The sequence below is a fragment of the Triticum aestivum genome, chromosome 6A (assembly GCF_018294505.1).
Source record: "Triticum aestivum cultivar Chinese Spring chromosome 6A, IWGSC CS RefSeq v2.1, whole genome shotgun sequence".
NCBI classification, from domain to species: domain Eukaryota; kingdom Viridiplantae; phylum Streptophyta; class Magnoliopsida; order Poales; family Poaceae; genus Triticum; species Triticum aestivum.
This window is the reverse complement of record NC_057809.1, coordinates 36,139,191-36,155,863: the sequence shown is the minus strand read 5'-3', so window position 1 is coordinate 36,155,863 and position 16,673 is coordinate 36,139,191. Positions and strand designations below refer to the sequence as shown.

The following is a 16,673-nucleotide window of genomic DNA, read 5'->3' as shown; positions in this document are numbered from 1 at the left end:
GTTTTTGGCTAATGAAGGGATGAGGAAGCAGGGTGTCGAGAAAAGATCAAATATGCAGTGTGCCATGAAAATGTGACAGGTGCCCAGCCACCGGACCATCTCCAAGACTCTGACGTTCAGCTTCACTTGCCCCACCGGTCCACTCAAAATAAGTTATAGCACATCCTTGCACAGATGACTGTCCTGTCTACGGCGTGTGCATGACTGAGATTAGCAAGAAAAGGCAGTATGGGATCTATTTCGTTCATATTCCTAACAAGTGAGAATTAGTTTCGCTCAGCCACAGCTATTGTCATGCCTGATGCATCCCTTCCTCGTTAACTCAATTAATACACTCCCATAACTGCAAACATTATATTCAATTTGCAATTTAAAATTTCATTATGTCTTAATTTGTCCAAATTTTTTGAGATATTTAAAGTTGCCAAGAATAATGTATATTTACAATTTTGGTAATCTAAATCATGTTTTTCTTCATGGACGGGTAATTCTGTTTTGCATGGTCGATTTCTCCGGAATTTGAATATTAAATATTGTGCCTACCACTGCTTAACTTCGCCCCTCCTCATATTTCATTCAAGCTCCACCACTGCCAGGTGGGCAACATCTAAAGAAAGTGTTGTAGAGAAAATCAGGGTCCTCTCTTGTACTTGGGGAGTGGCAGTAAAAAGGAAAGCGATACATTTTGTTTAAGAAGAGTTCAAGTGCCACAACCTGCTTGCGGAAGGTAAGCTTACCTGCTTAACCAGTAAATCACAATAGCATATCTAACTGGGCAAGAATCTTATGTGTCGTGCAAAAGATCAGCTTCATCACCACCAATTCCTCTTTCTGCAAGCATAAAAAGTCAAACAACCAAGGACATTCCAACAAAAAGCCAAACAGACACGAGGAGGCAAAAAGATACTTAGATAAACTCACAGCTGTAGTTTAAAAAAAGAATCAATTTGGAGACAACACCAGGGAAAGATAAATATAACCGGACCTACTGTCAAATTTAATGAATATTCCAAAAACAGCAGAAACTGATTTTCCTAAAACTGAAGAAGATGCACACTACAACTATTAGCTTCTCACTTCTCAGAAGAGACAAGTTATCCAGAATTATTAAGCTCATTCCACACCATATTGGAAAAAAATATTTTTAAAAATAATACTAATAAATCCTATCAACAAAAATGACCAAGGCTATTCAGATTTAGACTATCTTTGGATTAATTTAGCCTGAAAATTCATACTAATAAATCCTAGCAACAGAAATGATGAGGATTATTCAGATTTAGATTATCCTTGAGTAAATTTGGCCTTGAAAAATGAAATGAATTTATTAGTTTTCCCTAGTAGAAATAGATTTGCTACTTGCAGCAGGGACTCCTAAAAGTAAGATTAGTAATAGAACTTGCTTTAAGCTTCCAATGTATCTATTGAACTACCTAGATATTTCAGTTGGTTCAACCTAGTGTTCATGTAGTTATATCTTCAACTTTACAGTGTTATGTTGTCTTGTCTGGAGAAAAAAGCTGCACTGCAGCTATGCACTAAAACTACTCCCTGCTATCCAAAATAAGTTTTGTGGTTTTAGTTAAATTTGAACTAAAACCACGACACTTATTTCGGATCGGAGGGAGTACCATTATTCAACCTGATGTCAATACTCAGGCAACAGTCAAATGTAGTTCAATTATTACAGAAATAATTTGCAAATCCTGGTATTCATTGTTTTATTATATGTATTGGGTATTTATATGATAAAGTGATAAATACAGTTTGCTGGCTCTGACTTGAACTACAAACATTACAGGATGAGCTTAAAATTAGGCCAATACCCACTGCCTGGCTACAGAACATGAAATTTTCTAGATCATAATCATTACTCCCTCTGTACCGAAATACATGTCGCTGGAGTAGCTGACTTACTGCTACTGCAGCGACATGTATTTCGGTACAGAGGGAGTACATAAGATTGTGGCATGCAAGCATCAGAATGAAACACTGCAGAACAGCATCGCTATATGTTGGAAGGTCATCAAGCCGCAATAAAAACCCGATATAGCACTACTTAAAATTGATAGCTTAACACGAAAGTGTGTGCAAATATTACATCAAACAATTATAAAAAGTTAACTTGGTTTTATTATAACCATGATGTAAAGCATGATATTACCTGTAGTATAGACACTTTCGAATGAGTGACAGTGAGTCATGATGTTGGTTCCCAAGACCTCCTCAAACTGTAGTGACTCAAGCTGTAACATGACAGGGCCATCAATTGTCCACAAGAGAACCACATTATTCTCCTCAGCAAAACCTAGTATTACTTGGCTCCCCTTTGACTCCGGTTCCCAGTTAAGTAGCTTGTCAATTTCAATGGTTCTTGCCAAGACCCATGAAGCAACACCATCACAATTAGTCATTTTCTTCCAAAATTGAGCACTGAAGCCTGATAAAATGAGGAGACCAAATCCACCGCCATCTGCCCGTATCATCGAGAAGTGGAAAAAGCTGAGGTCACTTACTGGCATAGGTATCACAGACACAGCTAATCTTTGCCTGTCCATATCAAATTCAAGGATCCCCTCTGAACCCCCATAAAGCAACCAGTAAAGAGAACCCCCAACCAGCACAGCAGGTTTGGTCCTAGAAACAGCGACCCGAAAACAGGCAAGATCCTCAGATTGAAGCGGTGTTGTGACAAGATTGCCCCATATACCGGTTTCCGACGAGTAAACGCAGGCGGCCGCTTGCGTAATTTGTCTTTCACCGATGCCTACCAAAGCCACATGGAAGTGGAAGACGTCTCCGACAGAGCGAAGCACCGCGCCGTTGATTGGGGATTTATCCACGTCGAAGCCCGGGGGAACAGTTATACGGTGCCGGTCGCCGGTGACGGGATAAACAAGGAGTTGGAGACGCTTTCAAAGTAAGATGAGTACAAGGCCATGGCAGGGCCGGCCCTGTGTTTTCGGGAGGCCCTAGTCAAACTCGACGACATGGGCCCCTACGTCCTAAGTCCTAAGACCATAACTTTCAATCACACATCTTTATTTTAAAATTTGACTATAATAATTCAAATGATTCCATCAAAAACAATAATAACCAAATTCGAATTGACTCTGTCAACAACAATAATACTAAAAGATAGCAAAACAAAAACCTAGACATGTACATAGAATGACAAAAAAAATAATAGATTGGATTAGAAATTTTAAAAATTTCGTGCATACTGAAATTGGAGGATGGATCATGTATGTATAGTTGAATACATACATACTAAATAAAGAATAAAGAAACTACCGAAATTGTCAAATTAGGGTTTTGGGGATGGACAAGAACTGAGGAACATGGATGGAAACGTTCAAACGTATACTCATTTGCGGAATTTCAGGGATTGGAGACGGCCGCGTTGTAGACTTCAAAACTTGCAGTCGGATGTATACTTGTATATGTATTGTCGTGGTGCCGCCTTTCCAGATGCTGGATGGACAGGCTGCCGGACTGCCATGCGGCGTGGGCGCGCGCAGCTCCAGCGGGCATCGGCGGCCGAGGCGAGGGCGGCGCGGCAAGGCGCCGAGCGAGAAGACTGACGGGCGACGAACCTACGAAGAAAAACGAGCAGTCGTGTGCCTAGCAACTGGCGTGTGTCACGGAGCCTGATGCTTCGTGTTTGCTAATCGATCGGGGTCGCTAACTAGCTATCTGATGGGCCTCTTATTTCTTTTCTTTATTTCTTTTTATTTTTTACCTATTTTTTGCTGGGCTATAGTACATATAAATACTCCATGCATCATGGGCCCCTCCCTCACCTGGACCCTGGGCCGTCGCCCCACCGGCCATACCCCCAGGGCCGGCCTTGGGCCATGGCGGCATCCAAGATAGATGATGCGGCCCCCGTCTTCGTGTTGCGACGAGAAGCGCTCGGGCGAGACACGATCTGAGGCCTTGAGGGAAGGCGCGAAGGAGAGCCCGTCGTCTAGCTCTTGGAAGAAACCAAGGAGGGGAGGGTTGCACTGGTGGTGCCGGCGGAAGCGGCGGCAGAAGCATGGGTCGGAGACGAGGCCGCGCCAGCGCTTGCAAACGAGGGAGGCGCGGGGGAGGGAGGACGGCTGTGGGGGAGGCGGAGGAGGATCTCGGAGAGGAGGTTGTCGTCCTCGAGTGGCGGCACCGCCACCGGCAAGGAGGGGCGGCGGGGGCGGGGGCGGCGGAGGCTGCTCATCTCGCCCTACGATGTGTGAATTGTGATGCTTTTTTCAGAGAAGAATGCGGTGTGGGGCGTAGGTTAGGCTCGATGTGGATGCAATAGACGCGACCGGCCCAGTGCGTGGCATGCAGGCCGTGAGAGTGACAACTAAGAGCCCAAAACTGGGTTGGACACTGAAAAGCCCACGATGGGTGTTAACTAGGGTTAAATAAAGGAGAGGAGTGTCTCAAAAGAAAAAAAGGAGATGACGTCTGTTTTTCGAGGAAATTCAAAATGAATGCATATTACACACAAATTCCCTAAAAAAGCATACACACATATTCTATTTTTTAACACATACATGTCTTATAGGTGAGTTGTAGATTATTTAATTTTATGAAAGAATACCTTCATTTTTCCTCTACAAAAAGTGGATCTACAATAGCAAATTGTAGGTCCAATTATCGACATATTTGTTTGCTGTGTAGCCCACAAATATAATTATGCATTAAAAGATTTTATATAGTTCACACACATATATGTTTGATGTAAACAAAATCATGATATTATTTTAGATTTCAAAATATTGTTTACGTTTCTTTGGCAAGTCAAGCTTCATCGAATTGGGTAGCTATTTTGCATGACACACACGCATGCACGCGCACACACACTATTGGAAGGAAGGTAGATTTCACCGTAGGTTTTTGGTTGGGCGTAGGGGGACATTTTTATTTTAATCTTTTTTTGCATTGGTGAGATTGATCGACCGGATAAATTTGGTTGGATGCAGGGTAGAGTAGGGATGAAAACGGAGCGGAAACGGACGAAACTGAGTGCTATCATATTTGTTTTCATATTTTTTTTGCAGAAGCGGAAATGAATACAGAAACCCCGGAAATGAATGCGGAAACAGATACTACCGAAAACAGACACGAAGCAAATACAAAGCGGATACGGAAACAGAAATAGACATTGATCGGAACTTAAAAACCCCTTGAATCACAGAGAAATACACACAAAAATAAACAAATTTAATGAGTTGCTAACATGGCTACAAAATAGTATCATTATGTTAGCAACTTAGTGTAGTATTGTAGTAGTACCGGACAATTGCGTATAGGGTCAAGCTGAGTACATGTGTTGTAGTAGAAGTTGGGCCTTAGATCCATTCTACTAATTGTGCCATTGTGTTCTCTTTGGTGGTTGGGCTACAAAGCAGCTATAGGTCTATAGTAAAAACAGAAATTCCATATTCACGGAAACAGAAAGTTCCATTTCCATGCATGTTCCACCGGAAAACACCGTTCCGTTTTTGTTTCCGTTTCCGCATAGAAAATTCCATTTCCGTTTCCGTTTTGCAAATTTTCGTTTCCGTTTTCATATTTCCTCTCCGTTTCCATTTTTCCTCCGAAAAAACGGAAAGTTTCCACTCCATTTTCATCCCTAGGGTAGAGCATATGGATGAGTTTTTGTTTCTTTCTTTCTGGAATGCTGCAACTGTGACTCGGGGTATCATTTTGCTCTTTCCTTTTCTACAGTACGGATGGTTAACAAAATCATGATGGTGACATTTCCCTCTTGGCATGTGATTTATTAAGCACCGCCTTAGTTTGGAGCACAGATTGTGTGCATGCTTTTGATTTTCCTTTTATGTATAGAAGAAATTTGCACGTGTTTGGGGAGTTTTTCGAGTTTGCAAAAGTGAAGTGAATATAGTTTTTTACAGTACAATATTGAGATCTGCAGAAAAACAAAAAAAAATAAAAAAAAATGGAGAAGTGGGGTATCGATCCCCATGTGATTTATTAAGCACCGCCTTAGTTTGGAGCACAGATTGTGTGCATGCTTTTGATTTTCCTTTTATGTATAGAAGAAATTTGCACATGTTTGGGGAGTTTTTCGAGTTTGCAAAAGTGAAGTGAATATAGTTTTTTACAGTACAATATTGAGATCTGCAGAAAAACAAAAACAAATAAAAAATAAAAAAATTGGAGAAGTGGGGTATCGATCCCCATACCTCTCGCATGCTAAGCGAGCGCTCTACCATCTGAGCTACATCCCCACATTGAGAAATTAACTTAGCAAACGCTTTAACACTAATACTTCTCACCATATCCCCACATTGATCATGGAGCTTCGCTTTTGGGCCAACCAATGTTTTGAGATATAGTTGCAACAGCGTCCTGTTGTGTGCGAAAATGTATGCAATTTTTCTTACATTGTTCTTCTCTAGATATTCATAGGCGGGGACAGGGCTGCGAATATTATATCATTGAATCAAGATGTATGACCAGCGAGGGACTCTTTCCTAAATGGAAAACCTTTATATGTCTTTTCATGTTTGTTCATCAATTAAATAGTCCCATCTTATTTTTTACTCTGAACCCACCAAATATATCTCTCCGACTTACCAATCAATAAGCCATCGAAGAATCTGATTTATCCCTTGAGGAAAATCCCGATTAAAAGTTGCGCAATGAGCCAACATCGTTGGAAGAAATTATCCATGAATTAAATTGTGCTCGATTAAAGGATGCACAATAGCCAACACCGTGGAAGAAATTATCCACAGATTAAATTGTGGGCATCAATTACGGGACCTAAAATGGAATTTTGAGCATGAGGATCCGAAGTGTCGTGGTCGATTAAAGACTGCGTAATGAGCCAAAACCATTGGAAGAAATTATCCATGGATAAAATTGAGACATTAATTGCGGGTCTTAGACCGAAATTTCGAGCATGAAGATGCGATGCAATGAGCCAATACCGTTGGAATAATTTATCCATGAATTAAACTGGAGCATTAATCGCAGGACTTCAACTGAAATTTCAAACATGAGGATCCAAAGTGTCGTGCCCCATTAAAGACTGAGCAATGAACCAATACCCTTGGAAGAAATTGAAATATACTTCTAAAAAATTATTTTATTGCAACGCACGACATGTATGCTAGTAATTCTTAAACTGAAATTCTAATCAGAACACGCTCCCACGCATCACATGACCTATAAGACATCACCGCTTGCCTCTCTCCTCCGCAGCCTGGACATTTTCTTACCTTCACGCTCTCTCTTCTCTCCCTCGATTGCTTCAATGAGAGATCCCCTAAGCCGGCGACCGATTGTGCAGCCCCAAGTTGCACTCCTGCTCCGACTCACCGGAGCCCCCAACTTTCAGTAAGTCCATGGCCCCTATGTACACATCTTTTTTTTCTTTGTTGTCGTGGTGACTTTTTTGTGGTTTTGACAGGGCAGTGTTATGGAAAGGCGAACGCTAGGCGCCGGCGCGCCCGCCCAAGTTTTGGCCAGATCGCTGCCGAGCATTGGATCCGTACGAAATCAACGGTCTACGTATAGCAACGACTGAGTCGTCTTCTTCCTTCCGTGCTCGTCACCAGCGCTCGCGTCTGTGCTTGCCGGCCACTCCCGTCCCGCCCAGCGCTCGCCCCCGTGCTCGCCGGCACCCTGCGTCGCCCGCGCTCGCTCGCGCCCGTGCTCGCTGGCCATCCCGCGCTGTCCACGCTTGCTCGCGCCCGTGCTCGCCGGCCACCCTCGCGCCCCCAGCGCTCACGCCCGCGCTCGCCGGCCACCCTGCGCCGCCCGTGCTCGTCGGGCACCCCCACGCCGCCCGCACTTGCTGGCCACCCCCGCCCGCAGCTAATCGCCGTCGAGCTTGCAGGTCTACCGTGAAAAAGGATGTAGCAAAAGTCCTCGACGGACGTAGCAAAAACTACAACTGTTATAACAAAAAAATGGTCGCCGCCGTCAGTCACGGGATGCAGCTTGGGCGTGAATGAATGTAGCAAAATCTGTGCGGGTTCCAGCAAAATTGCCGCCGGTACCAGCAAGAAAGAAAAGGGGTTGTAACACTAGTGTTCTAGCAAAAAAAGTCTCCTCCTTCCTCAGGCGATATTCTCAAGCGTGAAGCACCTCACCTAGTCGCCTCTCATGACGGTTCCAGCAAAAACTACAATGGTTGCAACTTGGTGCGTACCTGCTTCCAGCAAAAATCCAAGCCGCTTCCTGCAGTTCCTTATGATGGTTCCAGCAAAACTCCATAGCGGTTGTAGCCAAAAACCTCGCCGTCGTAGCAATTTGAATTGCCGGTTCCAACATTCTACCACCACCGGCTCCAGTAAACTCGATGGGTCGGCTGCAGCAAAACTCAAGTCTCCGGTGACAACAACTTGTTTTGGGATCACCACCGGCTGCCGCTCTCGCTGGCCGCCGTTGTAGCATGGTCACCGCCGGTTGTAGCACCCCACTCCGTGCCGCAAGCTGTAGCAAAAACGTCACCGGAACTCGTCCCCACGCTTGAAGCACCATGGCCTTGTGAATGAATGTAGCAAAAATACGTCGCCAGTAGTAGCAAATAAACGAGGCTGTTGCAACAAAAATGTCGTCCTCATCGTCGTCGGGCACATCTCAATCAGTAAAAAAGCGCCATGGCCTCATGAAATGGACGTAGCAAAACATACAGACAGTAGTAGCAAAAAAAAAATGACACGGTTGTAGCAAAAATGGCCTCCATCGCCGTCGCCTGTCGCAACAATGGCCGCCGTTGCAAAACCAGAAGACGGTTGTAGCAAAAAACTTCATCGGTAGTAGCAAAAACTGATTACGGTTGCAGCAAATCACCGTCACCGCTGTCGTGAGGTTCAGCTCCACCTTGATGGATGTAGCAAAAATCTTCGTCGGTAGTAGCAAAAACCAACTATGGTTGAAACTTTAATATGTACCGTTGAAACATTTCTGTCAATAGTTGCAATTCTTTTTCACTTGTGGGGGTGTCAGCTGCAGCTCCGGCCATCGCTCGTCGCACCGCTTAGCTTGCAGCTCGCAACATCCGGTCCTGGCTCCCATCACGCTCGACCATGGCGACAGGCGCAGGGCACGAGGGCGCTTCCATGGCGACGAGGTTGCAGCAAAAAAGGGCATGTGATTGGGGTCCTGTGCTGGTTTGCACCGTCCGCAAGGGCGCACACGGCTGCACACGAGGCTGTTGGTGCTCGCCGGGGAAAGAGGATGGTAGGTGGTGGGTTGAGATGGAAGCAAGAAGATAAGAAAAAAGAAAAAAAACACAGAAGGCGAAGGATAGACGCACGATCCCTGTGGGTTGATCGAGCGCACGCGACGCGACCAGCCGAATCGTTTGACCGGCGCGCCGTTCTGAAACGTTTCCCTTATGAAAATCACCGCACCGGCAAGCTTGAGAGAGGGAGGGGGTGGAGGAGGGAATGGATCTCGGAAGAGGCACTGCGGATCCACCGGTCGTGTATCCGAGCAAGCATGGTTGCATCTTATGTTTTTTTTAGAATGGTTGTATCTCATGTATGGGCCCTCGTGCCGGACTCATGGGCCCATAATCGATCCGAGCCCAGAGCATCCCTCCTCACTCCCCAGCCCAACTTTATAAACCCGTCAATACATCCGGGCAGAGGCAGGCCGCACTCTCCCTCACTCTCCGTCTCCTCCCCAGCGACAGCGAGCAGTGAGCAGCGGGGCGCGTGCGGCGTCGGTGCGGAGAGCGGCGCGGACGACTCCGGCGGGCGCCTCCCGATCACCGCCGCCTCCTCCTCCGCGGGCAGCCGCAATGGCGAACAGGGGAGGGAAGGGGTCGTACCCCCCGTCCAAGTCAGGTGACCCCCCTTCCGTTTTATCCCCCCTTCCCCGCAATGGCAAGGGATTAGGGTTTGCAGAACGCCGAGGGTTTTGTTGTCACGAATGATACTGGTGCCCCGGCGGGTGGGCATCGAAGGGGATATGAATTTTGGCTATTGGAGAGGGTTTAGATCCAATCTGATCGGTGCGAGGGCTGATGATTCGGTTGCTTACGTGGTTTTGGTCGGATTTTGTTATGGGTGTGTGATATATCGACGGCAAAACATAACTGTTTAGTCCTGTAGGGGATCCAAAGGCTTTCGAGCAGTAGCGGCAGCGGGGCGGGAGAGTTGGTTATTCAATTTGTTGAGGGCTTCTTTCGACTGTAGGACTTTTGGATTGTGGAATTTTCTTCCTAGCACAATGCCCTTTGGATTGTGGAGTTGGATTGGATTATCTGTTTATGTGCGCTCATAGAAATACATCTGGCTAATATTTGTTACCAAATTAATCTTAACAACTTTGCTACTGGTTGTGCAAAAACATTCCAGTGAGCTTATGCATCCCGGTCCCCTTATCCCGAGCGTCCATAGTTATAGGGACCTGTGTCGCTGGATTCTGTAAAGATCGAGTGGTACGTTAATCTCGGACGGGATTACAGGGTCCCGGACCGTGAAAGGCCTAATTCCTACTAGGGTACTGTACCTGCTGGCCCGTGCTCCCTCAGATAAAGACAACGCATATAGGCGACCCGTGAGTCCGTGACACAATACCATAGCAGTCGAAGATGGTGTGCTGCACTCTGTATTTCTCTCCAGAGGAGAATGCTGGGCGGCTGGGGCGGATTTGTTTGAGGCAAAGGATGGAGAAGAAACTGATCTGAGTGGAGGCATTAGTTGCTGGATAGGGAGGAGGAGGTGATTCAGCCGTTCGCCCGGGTCTGCCGCCGGCGGCGGCCTGGCCCTGGACGCGCATCGCCGAGGTCCAATTCTGGCACCGGCGGGTTTCATTGCGGAGCCACCAGTTAATTTTGCGTGGATTTAATTTTGGGTACGAGCCCCTTGTCCTGGTTAGGATCGAGCGGGAGAGGTGTGAGACCCGTTAGTTCTGCTCCTGACACCGCCTGCTTGGAATTCTGTTATTCGACAACGGCCGAGAAACCATCAGTGACGACGGATCTGTGATTTAGCACAAGAGTCATATAGAGCGGCTTCAGCACATATGAATCGGGGAATATAGATTGAACCCCAACCCCATTATAACCATAAAAGACATGCGCAGCTGAATGTTTCATTGATTCGTACGGTCGTCAGGAATGGAACGAGAACCCTATGACGCGAATCGACCGTAACATACTGCTGTCACGGTAATGGATCTGGATAAATCGGTTGAAAGGTGTGCGCATCTCGAGGTTCAGCAGCAGCAACTGACAGCCAGGATTAGCGTGGCCTGGGTGCATAAGCTCAAAAAATCTGCATTCACTGGTTGTGTCACACTCATATGTGCGTGGGTTCTTATAATTTGGTGTATCAAGGAAAACTGGAAAAGTAGATAATTGAGTTGATCGTGACACGGCTTGCTCAAAATGACAATGCATTAAACGTTGCTGGGCATTGTGGAATCACTAGCAGCCTTATTAGGTTTTGGGTCTGTTTGCCTGTGAATAAGGTAACACTAAATGGATCATTTGTGTTTGTGGACAAGTGCATGGCTAAATTTAGCGATTCCTAAGGGTTTTAGTCTAATGAATGGTCCTTCCCTTCAACAAGAGAGAGAATATATGTGGATATGTCTTGCATGCCTTCCTTGGAAGAAGTTTTGTTGATTTTGGTGCAGTTAAGCAGTAAGCACATAAGCTTGGTCTGTGTATTTAAATTCCATGCTTGAGCATCTTGGTGTGTGTGTTTTTTAATTCTGCTATGCAGAGGAAGATCGCCTGTTAATGTAGGGCATATTTGGTTGGTGACTAATTTTGCCACACTACTTCTGCCAGACTTGCCTTAGCTTAGGTACTCAAATTCTTAGCCTCACTTTGGATTGCCTGAGGGAATTTCGTCACACTTTTTGTCTGTATGACATGTGGACTTATTTTGAACAAAAGAATCTTGCCTTAGGTGTGGCTACAACCAAACACCCACCTAACTTGGTCAAACTTCCCTAACTTGATATGTTGTGGCAAAGTGTGGCAAGGTGTGGCTGGAAACCAAGGAGCCCCGTAGTTAATCCAACCTTCACTATTTTGGTAAAGGAAAATCCTTGGATCAAATGTAGAACTAAACTAGAAACTGAGGTATATACCTATTCTGAAATATCACATGTGTGATATGCTCGTGGTTCTGTGATAGTTAGCGTTTTTTCTACCCGTGTCAGAACGGCTTACGACATGCCGTAAATTCTCTCTCAAGAATATAGTACTTTGGAGAGCACGATGATTTATCCCTTGCATATTTGAAGTGGTCCGAGCACTACTCGCTTGGCCAACGTATGATTGGCTTTAACTTCTTTTACGGGGTAAGGGCTGATGAGTCTTTGTGCCTCACTAATATGCTTGGATGTTTACTAGCAATAGGTTATCTATTTCGCAGCATCTTAGAAACACACACTACAACCTTGTTGTCTTGTTGAAATGCGTGGAATGGAGTGATGTACACGCATCAAGTCTGCATATTGTACTGGGTATTTTTGGAATTAATTTAAAATAGCAATATTTAGCAGCACTATCACCAAAGGACTAGCCATGGGCATGGGTGCGTGGAAGTTAGCTATTCATGTGGCAGAGCCATGACTTGGTCGCGAGACCTTGTGGGTTTCAAGTCTAGCGTACCACAACTTGTTTGGAACTGAGAGGCTTTAAGTCAAAAATAAAGTGAAATTGCGGGGCACAACAGCAACAAGACAACCACCGCCTATATCTTGAGTTATTGACCTCCATTTCTGCTTCATCCCACCTCCAACTTTCCTCCTCTTCTCCTCTTCTCCAGATCTACTCCACCGCCGCCTCCCATGGTGTCTCCAGCCAGAAACCTTAACCCTAATCCGAACACTAACAACCCCGATTGTCCCTTCGACATGGGTATTCTCTTCGGGTCGCCTCCCTCCTAACCCGGCGCCTACCACCACGCCCATGTTCCCTGCCGCTGCCGTCCTGCTACTCCCAGCCCTCGGTCACCTCTCCCTTTCACGGCGTCCCCTACCTCCACCACATGCTGGATCTTCACCCCCCTATGCCCCGCCCAGCAATCTCCTTCCCCGTTCCAAACTTAAATGGAAACCCTAGCGCCGCCTTGGGTGGCGGCTACCTTCACTACCCGCAGCATCTCCGATACCTCATACCCTGCTCAGTCAACTCCTACATGCGTAACCTGAATCTGAGTGTTAACCTCAGAGCCGCCTTGAGCCGCCTGCATGATCGCCAATCTCCCATGGCCAGCTCAGGCAACTCCATCCACACACTGAACCCAAACACAAACCTGAACCTGAGCGCCAACCCCAGCGCCGCCTCGCACGGCCACTACCTTCAGAACACGCAGGATATTTGACAGCCCATGTCCCGCCCAGTAATATCCTCTGCCATGCCAAACCAGAGCGACAACCCCCGCACTGCCTCAGGTGCCAAACCCGAACATAATAAAGGTATTTATGTCTGACATGGAAGTTTTTTAATCTAAGATTTTTATGGTATGTTTTTTTGTTGTTCAGTTTTGTGATCCTGCTATATGATGATTGATGATTTTACAGCTTTATCAAAATGAATGCTGTGTCAGTTGAGCTTTCGAAGGCAAGTTTAGAGTTTGACAGATTTCTTAACTGATTTATTCTGACAGGAGCACTGAACGGAAGGCAGATGGTTCTGATTTCTGATGATTCTGATTCTGATTCTGATGGTAATAATATTGCCCAATCTCTTCATTAAACATTTTCCGGGCAACAGTTTATTTAAATCTAGTTTTACTACACTTATCACAGCTCTGCTCCATGAGAAAATCCTTTGGTATTTGCTTTTGTTATAAGAATATCACTTGTGTCTGCCCGCACGTTCCGAGCTATCTGTCTGACATGATCAGCATCCGTTGTGTTTCATTTATCACTGTCAGAAAATTTCATTTGTACGGTTGTACCCTGCTACCCTATGGTTTAGGGCATCTTTAGCAAGAAGGTAGTAAACTTTTATGTTTGAAAACATGAAATGATACTTTTTTGTTCCAGTAAAGAATCATTTGACTAGAAGAGTACCACGACCTTCTACGCTCGCCAAATACTTATCTTGGCAGCCTTCATAGGATTGATCAAATACTACAGAAAAAAAATGTCGGAAGAGAATTATATACCATGTTTGTGGTTCCCCTTTGGTTTTACTTGCAGATGATTCGTTGACTATTTTTTCATAGTTGATGTTATTTACCATTACATTGAGTGTGGAAGGACACTTCATATCGTTTGTAGTTGAGGGCAAGACACTGTTGTTTTTTCACCAATTTATGGTTGTGCATAACAAATGGTAATCATTGAGCTGCTTACATTGTAACTGTTGCAGTATTTGATAGGCCAGGATATCTGATCACAGTAAATAAATAATTCAATGAAACTGAATAAGTCAATGTGAATAATATATTGATATATAGTTGAAAATATAGAACCTCATATATCACTGCCTGTATTTAGATTTTTTCGAAGAAGAGGCTCCCCCCACACACTCCAAGTCAAATGGGAAAGCTTCATCTGATAGCCTAAAAACTGGTGGAAAGGCTTCATCCTTTTCTAATGGTATGTATGCATCATTTTGTACTTTTGCTATACATTGCTGATAAAACTAAAAGTTCTAGTTATACAATCGATTGCCTTTCTGTGTCTTGCATATCTTTCTTTCATGTATTATGTTCTCATAGGAGAAGGTAGCAAAGGAGGGAAGGCATTTAGTGCTGGGAAGGGTGGGAAGGGCTCCGCATCAAATGCAAAGCCTGCAATGTCTGATGCAGAACTAAAGCTTCAGCTTGGTCAGTTCCTTCCATTGAAATATCCTCTATTTTTCTAGAAGCTTATTTTAATAGTAGTTGAAGTTCGGTAGTTTATGGAATTTCAGTAGGCTCTTTACTTGAGAAGTTCTGTATAATGAGATTGTTAGTTTTACATCATTTGAAACGGGCAAACATCTTATATTATGATTTTCAAACGTCCCTTCTGTCTAAACGAAAAATAGGCAAGCTGATTCCCGCATAACAATTGGTTGCAGATATGTCTCCAAATTCTATATTGTTAACGAACTGTGAAGCAGCAGAAATGTTGCAGAAAATTCAGGGACATATGGCTATCTTATCAGAGGATCCGAAGATAAAAATTCCCGAGTAAGGAACATCTGTTGTTTTAATTCTGTTATGTTCCGCTAATAATTGTTTATGTGGTGTTCTAGTCTGTTAGCTTGTGTGCCTTCATGTTTACTCTTTTCTTCTTGCACCGGCAGGTCGTTTGACAAGGCCTTTCAATATGCAAAAGAAGGAAATCACTTCACCTCTGCGAAGTTGGTGAAAGAAATCCTGGAGTATCCTTTGTTTTGATTAAGAACTAGTATTGGAGATTGCATTGTGGTTACGCAGTTAAATTGTTTCGCCAAGCAACCACTTTGTAGTTAATTTCCTTGACTCGTAGCTGCAGACCCCTTAAAGACTATGGTGTTAATGATGGCGAGGTTCGTCACCCTTCTTTTCCTCTCACCTTCTTGTATCTCATTTCCCTCATCTCAACATGAAATGGCTTGTTGTACCTGTAACAGATATGCATGATAGCGAACATTGGGCCTGAGACCATTGAAGAGGTTTATGCACTCATACCGTCTCTCAAGGTCAGTGTCTTTTGCTGGCATTTGGGATATATGCCATTTTATATACTACCAGGAACAGGAGCTCAGTCCTGCAAAATCCAAATTTCTTTGCACAGGCCACTAGGTCGATCAATGAAGGCAAGATCGCGGAGGCCCTTACCGCCCTCGCTAACATAAAAGCCTCCAAGTGAACCTCAGCTACACAGGTAATCCGGGGGCAAATCTTTCAACCACACCTCTTCCTGATCTCTCGCCTTTCTTAATCATCTAAATTTCTGAATGGGTCTTAATCTTAAACATATATGCAGCTGATCAGGCAATGAAGAATCCGCAACGGGGGTCTCTGGTGTATGGATGTTAACTGAAATCGAGTTCTTTCTTTTGAGGGCCGAAATCAAGTTGTGTGTATGTGGAAACCGTACTATGCACCCGTGTGCCAGCTCTAGGTCTGGATGGTTGAACTTTGACTTTTGGAAACTAGCTACAGGTTTAGCTAGAGTGGTTGAAGTAATGTACTCTGAATTGCCAAGTGGTACCCGATGGTCTGGCTCGCCTGAACGATGAAAACTGTTGTTGTGGCCTGTGTTTATGCACCTCTGCTTGTCTGTTTACTTTTCTGTGAGTCGTATTCTTCTGGCTGCCGTTTTTTACTTCAAATTTGGGAAGTATTACCTCTGTAAACTAATATATAAGAGCGTTTAGATCACTAAAGTAGTTTACAGAGTGAGTAATATATTTCGTAGAGCTGTTCGAAAATGATTTTGTTTTCTGTAGACGGCAGCTCTGGTAGAGCAGGTTGAATTTGTAGGTTCAGCCGTTTTAGCTAGAACGATTAGCAATCCAACATTAAACCTATTTTATTTGAATGTGCGGTTTCAGCAGTTGTAGGGCTTCTTTAATTCAAAGGAGATATTGAGCATTTATAGATCCATAGGCCATCTTTGTTTGGTCTGGATTCTGTCAGTTTGGCGCGGCAAAACGGATGCCAATGTCTGGTTTGGGCCGTCCACGGTCTGTCAGTTTGGCGCGGCAAAACGGGCGCCAATGTCCGGTTTGGGCCGTCCACGGTCTGTCAGTTTGG

At 44.7% G+C, this 16,673-nt stretch overlaps 1 protein-coding gene and 1 non-coding gene across 5 annotated transcripts; one reads left to right on the top strand and one right to left on the bottom strand.

Annotated features, from left to right (window-relative positions):
* Nucleotides 1-6,166: 6,166 nt before the first annotated feature.
* Nucleotides 6,167-6,239, bottom strand: TRNAA-AGC (transfer RNA alanine (anticodon AGC)). Its single transcript has one exon. It is a non-coding gene; the product is annotated as a tRNA-Ala (tRNA).
* A 3,382-nt stretch (nucleotides 6,240-9,621) lies between these two features.
* On the top strand, nucleotides 9,622-16,203 carry LOC123130172 (DNA-directed RNA polymerases IV and V subunit 4). 4 transcript variants are annotated; one of them, XM_044550127.1, is made up of 10 exons: nucleotides 9,622-9,815; nucleotides 13,602-13,654; nucleotides 14,439-14,541; nucleotides 14,670-14,771; nucleotides 15,008-15,119; nucleotides 15,236-15,313; nucleotides 15,427-15,460; nucleotides 15,545-15,613; nucleotides 15,709-15,798; nucleotides 15,901-16,203. In XM_044550127.1, exons 1-9 carry the CDS (start codon nucleotides 9,770-9,772, stop codon nucleotides 15,781-15,783), a joined length of 672 nt encoding a protein of 223 aa, XP_044406062.1. In that variant the 5' UTR covers nucleotides 9,622-9,769; the 3' UTR covers nucleotides 15,784-15,798; nucleotides 15,901-16,203. The 4 variants fall into 4 exon arrangements, with proteins under 4 accessions (XP_044406062.1, XP_044406059.1, XP_044406060.1 ...); XM_044550124.1 differs by having other exon boundaries at nucleotides 14,664-14,771; XM_044550125.1 differs by having other exon boundaries at nucleotides 13,602-13,661; nucleotides 14,440-14,541.
* Nucleotides 16,204-16,673: the final 470 nt, after the last annotated feature.

Coding starts and splice junctions, on each gene's coding strand:
- LOC123130172 (XM_044550123.1), top strand. CDS start 9,770: ATGGCGAACAGGGGAGGGAAGGGGTCGTACCCCCCGTCCAAGTCAG. Junction 15,120..15,235: donor CCGAAGATAAAAATTCCCGA/GTAAGGAACATC, acceptor TTGCACCGGCAG/GTCGTTTGACAAGGCCTTTC. Junction 15,314..15,426: donor TTGGTGAAAGAAATCCTGGA/GTATCCTTTGTT, acceptor TCGTAGCTGCAG/ACCCCTTAAAGACTATGGTG.